This window comes from Capra hircus, chromosome 4 (genome assembly GCF_001704415.2).
Source record: "Capra hircus breed San Clemente chromosome 4, ASM170441v1, whole genome shotgun sequence".
NCBI lineage: Eukaryota > Metazoa > Chordata > Mammalia > Artiodactyla > Bovidae > Capra > Capra hircus.
In genome coordinates, this window is record NC_030811.1 from 64,340,756 (window position 1) to 64,355,014 (window position 14,259).

A 14,259-nucleotide genomic window follows, 5' to 3' on the forward strand; every position below is an offset into this window, starting at 1 on the left:
AGAGTGGTGGAAGAAGCGTGCAAATAAGGACCAAAATCCGCAGAGGTATTTTTTCTGAGCTAGTCTATTCTGCCACATCTTCAACCCCTCCTGGAAGGTCTGATGCTCCCCCTGTTGGCTGCCTTATGGAGCTGTTACTGCTGCTGGGAGGGTGAGTTCCAGCCCTTGGATACAATGCAATGGAAAACAAACTTGGAATCTCAAACCTGGGGTTACATGTTGTCACCTCTTTATATCCCAGGTAGTTCAGGACCATAGAGAAGAGATTGTAAGTAGAATTTTTTCTAAATTTTCAATTTACTATATATATATTTTAGAATATTAATGAATTTTTATTAAAGCAATTTATGGTGGTCATTTAGTCACTAGTTGTGTCCGACTCTTGACGACCCCCCGGACTGTAGCCTGCCAGGCTCCTCTGTCCATGGGATTTCCCGGGCAAGAATACTGAAGTGAGATGCCATTCATTTCCTTCTCAAGAGATCATCCCAACCCAGGAACTGAACTCCGGTCTCCTGCATTGCAGGCGGATTCTTGATACCACTGAGCCACCAGGGATATATATGTATAGTTTCAGTAGTTCTTCAGTGCTTATAAGCAAGTTAGTTCCCTGCTCCTTCCTTTCCCGTTTCTCAGGATTTCATTTCAGCATTTAGTTTCTTCATAGCACTTTGGTTTCAGATTTCTAAGTAAAATGCTTATACAGCTATTTCTTTATTTGATACGTAAGGATTTCAGCCTTTTTACTCCCCGTCCCACCCCTGCCAAACTTTTTTGCTAAATCAGCATCGTTGTTTACATTATAGTTACCATATTTTCTATTCATTTCTGAACCAGATGGTTTCCTGTGCTTACATTACCATTCTCATAGGACATCTTGTCTTGGTTTTATACATCATTTAACTCTTGCAGAGCAGTCCCAATAAGTTTGTAAAGCTCCTCTTTAACCTCTTTGTCACATGGTCAAAGCCCAAAAGAATATTGAATTCTTTGTTGTTTCAGTCTAGACTACTTTCATCTGATTGTACAGCTGTTGCTTGTGACTCCATCCTAGGATCTGTTTTCCACTCAAGTTGGATTCCACATCTGGACCCCATGTCTTCGCTATTAGATTACTTCCCTGTTAAAATGGAATGAGTGAAACTTCTGGGAATGAGTGTGTGGGAGGTCAATTATGTTGAAACTTTATGTGTCTAACAGGTACTTTGGCTTAGTATATAAAATTTTAGGTAGAAAACAAAACTTGGGATTTTGAAGGCATTGCTCTACTCTAAAAGAGTTACCACAATGTCTGATGCAGTTTTACTTTCTGATTTATTTTGTTTTATTTTGTTCTTTGAATCTCTGTCTCTGCTGTAAAAATGTGTGGTACTGTGTTTTGGTAGACTGGCAATCTGGGAAATACTAAGCTCTTGATACCACCCTCCCATCCTCCACATAGACACATGTACATTTTCTATGATCTGGAACTCCCATGAAATGTTAGAGCTGCTAGATGGAGCCTCTGGCCTTACTTCTTTTTCTTTCTGGGAGAGATTGTAACAGTTTTCACATCTTGCTGTTGCATTATATTTTTAGCTAACATGAAATTACCTGCCTGTATTTAGCTGTGTACTTCACTGTTGCCTTCAGTTCTGAGCCTGCTTAAATTCTGTAGGGTCCGTCACTTACTCAGCAGTGATGGTCCTGTGACTGTCTGCTAAGGTACGTACCAATCGCTCTCTCCTTCCTATATTCCATAGATTTGCTGAAATCTTGCTCAGTATTGTTACCTCCTATGTTTATTATTATGGCCCTATAACTTTTATTCTGCCTTTTTTACTGGAGTTTTGGGAGGAAGAGGTAAGCAGGTATTAATTGTATATTAAATTTATAGATGGGTGCCTTTTCATGAAATTGTTGGGTAGTTGCTAGGCAGGATAACAGGATTCAATGTGAAAGTCCTTGAGTTATCTTCAGAGCAGTAAAATGGTGTATGATAGACCAATTATTCCTTGATACTGGTTAACCTTGCTGGCTTACAGGAATTTAAAATGGTCCCTGCCTAGTAAGTTCTTTGAGGTTTAGTCATTCATTTTGAGTCAGTTGGCATCTTTGACTCAAGTCTTTGATATCATATGCTTTAATTTCCTGGGAATGAGATATAATATTTGAAAGAAAAACACAGAAATAGTTGAAAATATCCCCAAATTGATCAGTTCTTGTGAAAATACCTGTTTTCCTCTTGTGACTCAGAACTCTTCAGGATGTGACCTTTTAGATACATAGCAGATAAAGTGAAGTGGATTGTCTTGCTTTGCTCTTAAGTGGTTCTCTAGAAGTCTACCTGGTCACACACCATAAAAAAACCTCATCCTTCCCCCTCTGGTGTAAAATGTGGTTGAATCCAGACTTTGGTGTGAGGAACTGTTAATTTCCATTTTCCTTGTCCCTGAGGGCAAAAGGGGGTGACTTAATACTTCAAGGGTTAGGTTTACAGGAGAGAGAAAAACAGTGTTCAAAATGAGGCTTTTTTTTCTTTAAAGAATAGATGGTTTAAAACAGATCGGGTAGTTGGGAGATTAAAGCTGAACATGATGATTAAAATAGCAAACATTCTTATTTTTTCAAGAAATGTTGCATAACAATGCATTATGTGCTTCGGAGAAAAAAGTTACTAGTTACAGTCTTCATGAATTGGTCCTCAGTTACAGAAGAAACTTTAAAAGGTGACATCTCTTTTCCCCAAAGGAGAGTGGGGTCCATACTAATTTTGTACAGCAAACATTTTCTAATTTATGTGCTCAAGGCTGAGTTAATGTCTGTCTCAGTTCAGTTAGTCAGTTGCATCCAACTCTGCGACCCCATGGACTGCAGCACGGGAGGCTTCCCTGTCCATCACCAACTCCTGGAGCTTGCTCAAACTAATGTACATTGAGTCAGTGATGCCATCCAACCATCTCATCCTTTGTTGTCCTCTTCTCCTGCCTTCAATCTTTCCCAGCATCATAGTCTTTTCCAGTGAGTCAGTTCTTCACATCAAGTGGCCTAATTATTGGAGCTTTGGCTTCAGCATCAATCCTTCCAATGAATATTCAGGACTGATTTCCTTTAGGATTGACTGGCTTGATCTTGCAGTCCAAGGGACTCTCTCAAGAGTCTTCTCCAACACCACAGTTCAAAAGCATCAATTCCTTGGTGTTCAGCTCTTGCATCCATACATGACTGCTGGAAAAACCATAGCTTTGATTAGACGGACCTTTGTCGGCAAAATGTCTGTCTAGTCATGGCAATAGAGAGTAGGATTATAAAGGGTTACATATCCGTTTACCACTTAATCATTAGCATCCTGCCCAGACAGTCAATCTGGGGCAGTGGGCCTGTGGGATTGTCTCACCACAGCTTCTTTTCTGTACACTAGAGGGCACATGCTCCTTGACATGTGAGAGGGAACCACATCAAAGGCTGACATTCCTGAGAAAGGAGGATGCGTTAAAAACTCACAGAATAAAGCCTTTGAAAATGAAAGTTGATGAGATGAAGTGCTTCCACCACCAGCAGTGGGACAGTGGGTCAGTAGCGATGCAATCTCCCACGCCCCATCCCCTTTTGTAGCTGCTGGAAGCCCTGGAGTCCTCTGACCTGCCCTCATCCTGGTTAGTCTTGTCACAACCTTATTCTCTTCCTGTTGACTGTCATCCTCTGATTGGTCTGGAGTCTTGTGTGGTTAGCTGTCAGTGGCAGCTCCAGCCTGCTTCCCCATATTTATACATGGGAGCTCCCCGTGGCAGAATGCAGGAGCTGTGTCAGGTTCCATATCAGCCAAATAAGGACATAAATCTCCGTCCAGTAAGAACCTCATCAGTTACCAATTAAATCAAGGCGTGGTAGGGTTTTTTTTTTTTTCTTTTTAAAGCACAGTTTCAGTAATATATTTATTTCCTTAGACATTATTAAAAAAAATCAATATTTGGAATTTTAACTGCTTGGCTAAATTAACACTGGATATAGACCAACAGTTTCATGCTGGGGTTTATGGGCCTTCTAGGAGCACCTGTGTGCTGAAGGAAGGCAAAGAACTACAGAATTTCTATAAAGTCTTATAGTTGCTTCTGAATATTTTCCCCCCCTGGCAACCCAGCAGTCAAAGCTCACGTTTTTGTAAGTAATTTGCATGCTGTTACTCTCAAGAGATTGAATTCTGATTCTTGAGGTTGGGGTGTTTTTTGTTGCAAGTGCTGTGTGCTTTTCTAACTTGTGATAGAAATGATTTAGACTTGATTTTAAAAATTACTTCCTGAATGTGAAGAGGCACTGACTCTGAAATGGAATTAAAGAACAAATTACCATGACTCACTCAATAAAGCTTCTATTAGCTTTGAATTAAGCTCTATTATAACAATTCTGATTTTGTAGCAAGCAATACCCATGTGAGTTATTTCTGTGGTATGATACCAAGCACCTTTGGGAAAAAGTAAAGAGCAAAGCAAACTTTCATAAACAATTACATTGGTCAGAATGTTTATTAGTAGGCAGTCAAAGAATTCTTAAAAGACAAAAAGAACCAGCTGTTAGTATTGATCTAAACTGGAGAAAAATGAAATTACTTACATGTTTGCGCTAAAGGTATTACTATTAGAAATGTTCTGGGAAACGGGTGCAGCTTTGCAGATTTGCACAGTGCAGTCAAGAAGGAGGGTCAAGTTAGAGAAGCGCAGAATTTAGTAACACTCTGGCTTTCCCAGCCGTGCTGGTTGTTCTCAGATGCCCCTCATACAGGAATGCCAAAGATAGCAACAACTGGGTGTCAAACAGCTGTGGGTCCTGGTCTGAGGGCCATGTGATCTTGTATCCATTTACTCATAGGGTCGTTTGCTGACTCTTAGCGGCCATGAACCACCCCCAACTAGGTTTTCTCACTGGCTCTTTATTTGCCATTTGCATGTTGCACTTAATTTAAAAATGCATGTCAATGTATGGCAAAACCAATACAGTATTGTAAAGTAAAATAAAGTAAAAATAAAAATGAAAAAAAAAAAAAAAACTGTGAAAAAGAAAAAAAAAATGCATAGAAATGGCATCTATAGTATTTACATTGTGACTTTACCCAAATGAAGATTATTCCTTTCAGAGCCCTTTTCATTCTAAGTTGTTTGTTATCTTAGTGATTTTGGATTTGATGTTGCATTGAATTACTTAAGTTGACAGCAAGGCTAGTAATTTGGAGATTTTATTAGCTGCATGGCTCTTAAGTCAGTTTTTGTGGCTATGCTTTTCTAGCTAGTCTTCTACTTTGTAAATGCTGATTAAGCCTCAGTATGAGATTTAAGCAATGGCAGTTACATTCCTAAAGGGGAAGCTAAGGCTCAAGGACGGCAAGTCAGATCCAAAAATGAAGCACATGTCAGCTACCAAGCCTAAAATAGAAGCTGTGTTTAAATGATGATCCTGTGATGGGACACAGCCTTTATGCCTCATCCAATATTAGTGTTTGGGATAGCAAAGGGCAAAGTGATGATAAAATATAAAACCCTTTTAAAAGAGTGGTTTAGAAATTTGTAACCATGCATCAGTCAACACTTTTGGTTTTATCTATGAAAGAATAAGATTTGATTGATCTCTTAGGCCCTTCTGCTCTATATGCTGTCTTTTTTTTTGTTTGTTTGTTTCTGGTCGCTCAGAGTCATTCCCTTCAGAATGCTCCATGAAGTATATTTGGAATTCAGTGTATCTAAAGTGCTTCAGTAGTATCTTATCTAAAATATTCAGAGAGTTAGTTGTTCTTGTTAATTAAAATTTCAGAATAACTGAAATGCCCTTTTAGTTTTAGACTTAAAAATAATTTTTAACTAGTCCATAACTTTACAAGCTCACTGCTTTTCTTAGCTAGGGTTCTGGTGGCATGTTTTTTTTTTTTACAAGTAGTAATAGGTTTTTAGGCATTGCTAGGAACTTGATGGGTTTTAATGTTTTTAGAATGCAGTTTAATCTGTTTATTAAATGACTGATTACCATTTACCATTTCTGAGTTTTGTTTCTCCTAACTTTAATCATATTTCTCTTTATTCGGTAGCTGGGTATTAAAGGAAATTTTTTAAATGTTAAGAGGAAGTCAATAGTGTGTTGCCATATATAGGCAAACATGAAGCTTATTGCATTGCTTTTACTAAAGTTCGGATAGATATGAGGATTTTTAACCTCAGTTTTATGTTAGTGTTCTTATTATTAACAGCTTCAAATTCTTTTCAAAATAGTGAGATTTAAATCCTAGATAAAATATTTTAGGTATTGGCTTCTAAACTTGGCACTGGACATTTGAAGAATAGAATGGGTACTTACCCTTCAGAGTGCTCAGTCAGTTGAGGAAATCAAAGAAGTAAGCAAATAAATGTGATGAAATAGTACAGATGTTATAATGGAAGAAAAGAAAGACAGGTTGGAGGTGACGTTTGAGCTGAGTCTTCACAAAGGATTAGGGAAGGTGGTGGAGAAGAAAGGTCACACAGGGAAGGGGCAGTGATCTCAGAAGCAAGAGGCCTGCTTCCAGCTCTGCACCTAGCTAATGTGTGATCATGGGCATTTACCTTCTGAACTTGAGTTTCCTCATTTGTGGAAAGACAAGGGGCTAAATGAGAGCATGTCTAAAATCCTTTCTCAATCAAAAAATCACACATCATTCGTTTTATGAAAAGAGATCACTGTGAAAGAGAAAGCTTTGATAGCAATTGGAATTTGTCTTCCTAGAACCTTTTTTTCATGTAATTAAAATGCCACAAGTTCTCTGTTGTGCTAGAGAGACAACTTAAAAAGAGAACTTTTCAATCTGTTCTGATTTTTTCAGTGTAGCTTGAACTTATGCTGTCATTAGAGAATATTACCTTAAATGTAAACCACAATTTCAGAATTACTACATAAGTGGCCAAAATCTAAGGGAGCTCAGAGGAGACCTCAGAGGTCCTGAAGTTTAGCCTCCAACAGCTGCAGGATTGCTCTCTGTATCATCTTAGTTTGCTAAGATTTTGTCTTGAGGTCTCAGAGCCAGTGTATAATGACTAAAGAATACATTTAAGATATGAACTTCTAGCATATTGAGGGAGAATATAAAAAGTATAGTTTTGTATTAAAAGCCTACTCTATTAGAATAGTTCACAATATTTTCTTCTTTTAGAATCTTTATGGCCACAGACTTGCTTGGCATAATTTTGTCTTTTTATGTGTTTAAACATAGTCTTTTTGCACAAAGGATTTGAGAAGTCTCACCAGAATATGAAATATTTAAAAATCAATTACAAAATTAAAAAAAAAAAAAACCCAGGTAAAGTATAGACAAAATTGAGAAATCTGAGCAGGAGGAAGGAGCATGTTCTATAAGCAGGGTATTATAGCATTAAAATTGTGCCACACACTTGACTCTGAGCTCCCTGATAAGCAAAGCAAAAAGAAGAGTTACAGTGTCATCCCCCAAAGGAAAAGCTAACTTTTCTAGCCCTTCTTCATCTGGCAGTCATATGTGTGGGTGGGTCTTCATGTGTTGGCCCAGCTTCCTGTGGGCTGTGATATGAAGGCCAGCTCCCCAGCCCAGCCTCTCTGGTTTAATGGCAGTGTTTTCTTCCAGGGACAATGAAACGTTCTTCCCAGGACAGTGGCTCTCGCAGCATTCCTGAAGATAGAAAGCTTTATGTTGTGGATTCCATAAATGATCTGAACAAACTAAACCTCTGTCCTGCCGGATCACAGCAGCTGTTCCGTACGTGTGCCCTCCCAGGCTTGGCGGCCAGTCCTGGCTTCTCGGTCACCTAAAAATAGCCAGCGCTGAGCTGGGCCTGTGGGTGTGGTGGGGGTGGGGTGGGCATTAGAGTTGCTATTTAGTATTAGGCAATGTTTGCTTTTGCTCTCTGAATACTTGCCAGGCTTACGGGCTTTCCTGGCTCTTAAGCAGGATTCGAACTCTAACCTTCAAGAGTTCTGAGAAGTTTCCTCTGGAGTTTCTCTCCCTGGGAAGGAGTGGAGGCTGTGAGATGGCCTTCCAGAGGCTAATTCATGCCTGTTGGCTGCTTCTGTGCCCTCTGGTGACCACAGCCAGGTCACCGAGTGTGCCCGCTCTCTTAGACAGGTCTGACTTCCTAGCAGATTGCTGAGAAAATGTTCCACACATTTATCTAGTATAACAAAAATCATTCATGTTCTGTTGGGCAGAAAAGTCATCTTCATCTTTTTAAATTTACGAGTCTCCTCAATGAACACATTAGAAAGAAGAGGGGGAAAACCAAATAAAAATATGCTAAATACTAAATGCTACATGTGTTTCTTGTCCCCTAAATATTATAAATGAGTTCGATCAGGTCATTTGAGCCCCATTTTTTCTAGTTTAAATGCTGACCTTCCAACTCAGGGGATAAATGTCCACTTGTTGATGTTTCACATGTACTCGAAACTCGTACTGTCCCAATTTTATGTCTGTTATTTCTCTTCTGTATCCTTTTTGAATGCTTGTTTCTCTCTCTCATTCATTCAGAATTTCACCGGTTTTTACTACAGTTGGTCTTAATAAAGGTTGGTGTTTGAGTGCCAGCTTATGCCTTGGCTGTGATTAGGAAGGAAAAGCTGTGGAGGGTGTGAGGCAGGATGTCTTTATAAAGCATGGGACCTCTGCCCCCATCTCTCCGTAATCAAGTAGCAGAGGGTGTGGGACTGCTACCTAGTGGGAGAAAATACAGAAGGTAATTCGAGGATCCTCATGATCCCAAGTTTCTGTATTCATTTTTCAATTTAATTTGGGTGTTATTAAGCAAATAGGCCTTACAAAGCAGCGACCAAATGCAGACAGTTCATGGTTTGGGTGAGCTAAGCTTAGTTGCATTTTCAGTTCAACGGCAAAGCATTTAAGAGAATCTTGCTTTCAGAGCATGTCCATCCTGAAAACAACTTTAAGAAACCAAGTACATCAGGCTCATTTTGATATTGTTGTGTAATAGATATAGGAATAGCTGGTTATTTTTATAGGAAATAAAGTTTTCTGGGAGATATCTCAGAACGCTTAGACTTTCACTCAGAGTTAGCAACCCGCAGCCAGCTGTGTTGTATTCTTGGGTCGCTTTAGGGAAAAGGGCAATAGAGCCTCTGTCACTCCGAATCCTTAAGTTCTTTACACCACCCTAACCCCACCCCATGCAAAAGAAAATCCATGTCAGTGTTAACATGATCGTCAAAGAATTTTCCAAACAGGGGTTATAGAGATAGCTTGACCAGGCTTGTTCTTTGAATATACTAATATAAAAGAAGGTGAAACATTCTCAAAGAGCACTAGTGCAAAGACATGTCTAAAGCATAAGTCTTTTTTCGGAGTGATCAGAGGGAAAATGGGTGTTTCCCTTACATCTTTTTTTTTTCTCTTTAATTTTGTTGGAGTATAGTTGATTTACAATGTTGTATCTTACATCTCTAACACTGGGGGACCGTTCAGTTCACTGACAACCTGTATGCTGAGGAGTCCTTTTTGGTTGTTGTTATTTGTTTCACATCAGCTCTAGAGGAGAAACTCCAGGACGTCAGCACTGATTCAGGAAATGGAAGCCACAGTCTGTTTTTGGTGGGGCTGATCGTCGTGCTGATTATTAGCCTGGCGCTGGTTTCCTTCGTGATATTTCTGATAGGTAGGTACCATTGACACTCTTCATCACTGCTTTGCCCTGACTTGACAGCTGGTTGTTTAGCTTTGCTTCCATAAGGAGGCAGTGCTTCCTGGCACCCAGTACTGCCACAGGAGGACGAGAGGGCATGGATGCCCAGGGCACCCTGCTGCTCTGGGTGGGTCACTGGGGCACACAGAAACCCTCCATGCCAGAAGTTCACAGACTTGGATATTGTTTCTGTACCACTTTAATTTCTCAGCCAGAGTCCCTAGCTGCTAATGGTAGGCAGCTTACCCTAGTTAATTCTGGGTTTTCTTATTCCAACACACAGTTTCTGCATGAATTTGGCCCGTAACTTTCAGTCACCCTCCCAGTTTTCCTCACTTCTCTGAAATCAGTTAGAAGCATCAGCTGGGCTTGTGCAAGGGCCCAGAGGCAGGGCTGGGATGTGAGGTGATCACTTGTCTATTGCATGACACGTCTGGGCTGGTGTCTCACCTGCCCTTGCCCTTGACCTGGGCCCTGCACGTCCGCCCTTGAGTGGCGGCCCATGCTTTCCCACATGGCTCCTCAGCCAAGAGATCCCCCGAAGTCTAAGTGCCACTCTCTTCTCTGTCACAGGTTGGGGAGGGGTGCTGTCCACTCAATGCTGCATGCTGCCCCGTCAGGGAGCCCCCCGTGCTCTCTCTGAGCAGTCCCCTGTAGACCACCATCTGGAGTTACTTCAGTTCTCTCCCACACCCACTAAGAGTGGAAGAGCCTGAGAAGAGGGAGTCATTCTTGACACCCTTGTGCCTGCATCCACCACAGTCATTTCTTCTGCCCTGCAGGCCTTGTAGCCTTCACAAAGCCTAAATGAGAAGTGGATTCCATGTGTTTGAAGTGCCTCCATTTCAAGTTCACTCAGGATTAGTGGAGGTAGCAGTGGTGGTGATGGGAGGTGGGCAGAGGGCATGACTCTCACAGCTTCTAACTGCTTTTCCTCCCCAAAACTTCATCTCCCATCCAGCTTAAAGCTCCATCTCCGGCCTAAGTTTCAGAGCTGGCGTGAGGGGGTGATGTAATTTAATTGCTTCTCTGTCACCTTGCTAATGCCCTTTTGCACTTAGAAGCTACAGTGTGAACTATCCTGACAATAACGGTGCCCTTGGATCTGATTATTCTATGGAGGCGGGTTGGCCCTGAACCTGCTGGGCTGGAAAGAGCGTGTGGATTACTCTTCAGAAATGTTATACCACAAAAGTGGATGCTGCAAATATCATCCCGCCTCACTGTCTGGGGAAATGACTGAGTTAAACTATTGGGAAATTTTAGGTATGTCTGCTATACAGGGAAGCAGCCCAGAGGGAGTGCTCTCTTTTGTGGGAAAAGACTAAGGGTAATGATAATTTAAAATGTGATGTATTGGGTTCTCACTCTCTCCCAGGCACGATGGTAAACATTCATGTCTGCTCACTACCTCATAACAATTCTGTTGTGTGGGACCTGTTGTTATTCTGGTTTTATCAATGCTGAAACTAAAGCTTAGAGAGCTTAATTACTGTGCTGAAGGTCCAGAGACAAGGGTGCCTAATCAGCGCTCAGAGACACCCCTGCCTGGCATCAAATACCATGTTCTTTATTACCATCTTATACCCTCTTCTACGAATAGGATTTATTTTATGTTTGCTTCTAGGGTTTTATATTGAGGCAAAGTCATATCAAGAAACAGAAAGAAGATGTGAATAAAGAAAAATGTCTCTTTATTGGACGATTATCTGTGCCAGATGCATTAAATTCATTATCTTAAATCTTTACCCTTCAAGGTAGTGTCTAATATTTCTATTTTACTGATGAAAGGTGAGAGCCCAGAGAGTTTAACTCTCCCTGTTTATTCAGCTAATCCAAGGCAGAACTGGGATTCATACTCTGGCCCATCTGCCTCCAGAACTCCTGGCACTCCACTGCCTTTTGTAGTAATAATAAGAGGCTTCCTGTGGTTTGCAGATAAACTTTAGCCCAACCTAAGACCAGAGTTGGCACGTGTTTGCATGCTTAGTCACTCAGTTGTGTCTGATTCTTTGCAACCCCATGGACTGTAGCCTGCCAGACTCCTCTGTCCATGGGGATTCTCCAAGCAAGAACACTGGAGTGGGTTGCCATGCCCTCCTCCAGGGGATCTTCCCAACCCAGAGATCAAACCCAGGTCTCCCGCATTGCAGGTGGATTCTTTACCATTCTTTACAGGCCTCTGTAAATGAACTTGGCCTGTGCTCATCTTTGAAGAGGAAACCTTTCTGCTCTCACTGGGATTTGGTACAGATTTGTATCATTTTAACTGAAGTGTAAGAACTTATATCTGGCATTTTTATGCAAGAGAAATAGGCTATTTTACATTGATTACATTGATTAAACTATTGGACCTTGTGTTTTTGTTACAATCTCTGTTCTAAAGAGGAATACCAGACAGCAAGGGTAGATTACACAGGATGCCTACCTGCCTCTATAGGTTTACAAGGGCCAAGCAATGTTAGATATGAGGTGTGTGGGATGTGATTAAGTATTGCCTTCATTTTAAAAAGGGTTCTATGGTCTAGTGAGTTTAAGAATTGCTAGGTTAGTAATACTCAAGGTATTTTATTTTACTTTTTGTGAATTTCCAAAATGCAAGTCAGTATATGATTTTTCTCTAATGTTTTTGCATATAGAATCCTTTTTCTCTTTTGGAATTTAATTTGGAGCTAATATATTGTGGAACAGACTTAATCCAACCATGCCTGCTACTCCCTTTTGTGTTTGACTCATGTAGAAGGTTCCAGAGAGAGGAAAGGATGTCGCGTGCTGTGGATTTACTTGTTTCACACTTTTCTCCAGGAATGAGTGGTATTTCTTCTCTCTGGCTCTGCACCAACACACCCACGTTCTAGAGCACAGTTCATCCAAACATAATTTTCAGACACAAAGAGGAGGTGGCTTCTGGGCAGCAGTTTGTCCCAAGGCTGGAAGCTGAAGCTCTGATGCCTTCCCACATTAGTTGTTGGGCAAACTCGGTGGTGTGTCACCACCTGCATTAGTTCCCGAAAGCTATCGTGGAAAACACTTGCCTGAAATGGAAATGATACAGACTCCACGTATTAAATACTGATTTTGTGCTGCCTTTCTTGGAAATTTTAACTGCCAAGTAGGCCTCACAGTGCTCCACTCCCTGGCTTACTCAATACCCAGGGGCTCTATTTATTTTGGAAATATGGTCTCTCTGCTCTCAGAGTGGCTGGGGAGAATTATTATTATACATTCATTATGGACTGGTAATTTAGAACCAGGAGACCTATGTGTTGGAACCCAAAATATCTCACCTCCCAAATGATGAGTGAAAAACCTTTGCTAAGAAGAGGTCTCAGAATGAGACAACAATCCCTTCTCTGGGCATAATCAGACACTGGCAGTTTTCCTGTGGTTGTTCACAAAGTGTATTTCTCAGCCAGAATCTGAGCAGAGCTGCCAAAGGTTGTCAAGTCTGGCACAAAAGGGTTGTAAAAATAATTCACTTCATAGGAAACTTCAGTAGTTTCTCTCCCGGGCCTCTAGGCTGCATGGGCTATTGGAGCAGAGGGTTTGCCAAGACGGCATCTCAGCTCCCAGCTGAACCCCCCCATGGGCTCTGATGAGTCGCGATGGAACACGCTGGAAACAAGCATAACGCTGTCTATTTTTCACTTTTAAGTTCAAACTGAAAACAAGATGGAAGATGTGTCAAGACGACTAGCAGCTGAAGGAAAGGACATAGATGATCTTAAGAAAATCAACAGCATCATTGTAAAGCGACTCAACCAGCTGGACTCAGACCAGAGCTAAAGAAATGAATCGTCCAAGAGCAACTGCTAACACCTGAGCTTCTCACGGTCCAGGAAGGGTGTATGGTTTAAGAACCACCAAGGGTATTGCTGTGGGTCTTGAAAGGCCGAGTTTCAATTACAGGGATGGGAGCAACTCCAAGGCAAAGGGGGCTGGGGGCAGCTGCCAGAAAGGGGCTTGCTTTGTGGGAGTGTCCTTCAGCTTTCATGGGCTCAAGGGTGGGAGGCATGGAGGAAAAACACCAGCAGATGAGAAAGGGAACTTGGCTCTGCACATGCAGCTTCTTTTACCAAAGGAGATTTGTCACCAAAATAAGGTCACAGTGGCCAGTAAAGTTCACGTCCCCTCCTGTATCTTTATGAACTCCCGGAAAAGCCTAAGGGATTCGTTGAATTGTTTGTATTCAAGGGAATCAGGTGATAATTCTTTTCAATAAAGGAGATTCTGCTCAGGTGATTATACTTGACTCTTACTTCTTCAGGGATGGGGGATGGATCGACTCAGAGCTATTTGCCTACAGCTATTTGTTGATAGAAAAGTGCATATGGTAGGGTGGGGACCAGAGGAGAGAGCCCGAGTTATTCAAATTATGTTTATTGAGCTGTTGCTTTTTGCAAACCACTGTATTCTACAGAAGTTTACATTCAAGTGGGGAACAAAGGAGATATGTAGTTATATATAGATATATGAGCTTTTTGGCTTTCCGACAGGAAAAAAATCCTTCAGTAACCCGCTGATTAATTGTGCAGAAATCTGCTAGGTTTATAGGTTATAGGTTTATTAAATTGCAGTGAGAAATTGTATATTTGGAATA

The 14,259-nt window shown here is 41.1% G+C and overlaps 1 protein-coding gene across 1 annotated transcript; it reads left to right on the top strand.

Moving 5' to 3' along the window:
- LSMEM1 (leucine rich single-pass membrane protein 1) lies at nucleotides 3,245-13,906 on the top strand. Its single transcript, XM_005679172.3, has 4 exons — nucleotides 3,245-4,140; nucleotides 7,595-7,726; nucleotides 9,504-9,632; nucleotides 13,315-13,906. Exons 2-4 carry the CDS (start codon nucleotides 7,600-7,602, stop codon nucleotides 13,443-13,445), a joined length of 387 nt encoding a protein of 128 aa, XP_005679229.1. The 5' UTR covers nucleotides 3,245-4,140; nucleotides 7,595-7,599; the 3' UTR covers nucleotides 13,446-13,906.

Bases quoted from the DNA above. Each gene is read 5' to 3' on its own strand.
- LSMEM1 (XM_005679172.3), top strand. From the start codon at position 7,600: ATGAAACGTTCTTCCCAGGACAGTGGCTCTCGCAGCATTCCTGAAGAT. The intron at 7,727-9,503 runs GTACGTGTGCCC...GTTTCACATCAG, and splicing joins CGGATCACAGCAGCTGTTCC to CTCTAGAGGAGAAACTCCAG. The intron at 9,633-13,314 runs GTAGGTACCATT...TTCACTTTTAAG, and splicing joins CTTCGTGATATTTCTGATAG to TTCAAACTGAAAACAAGATG.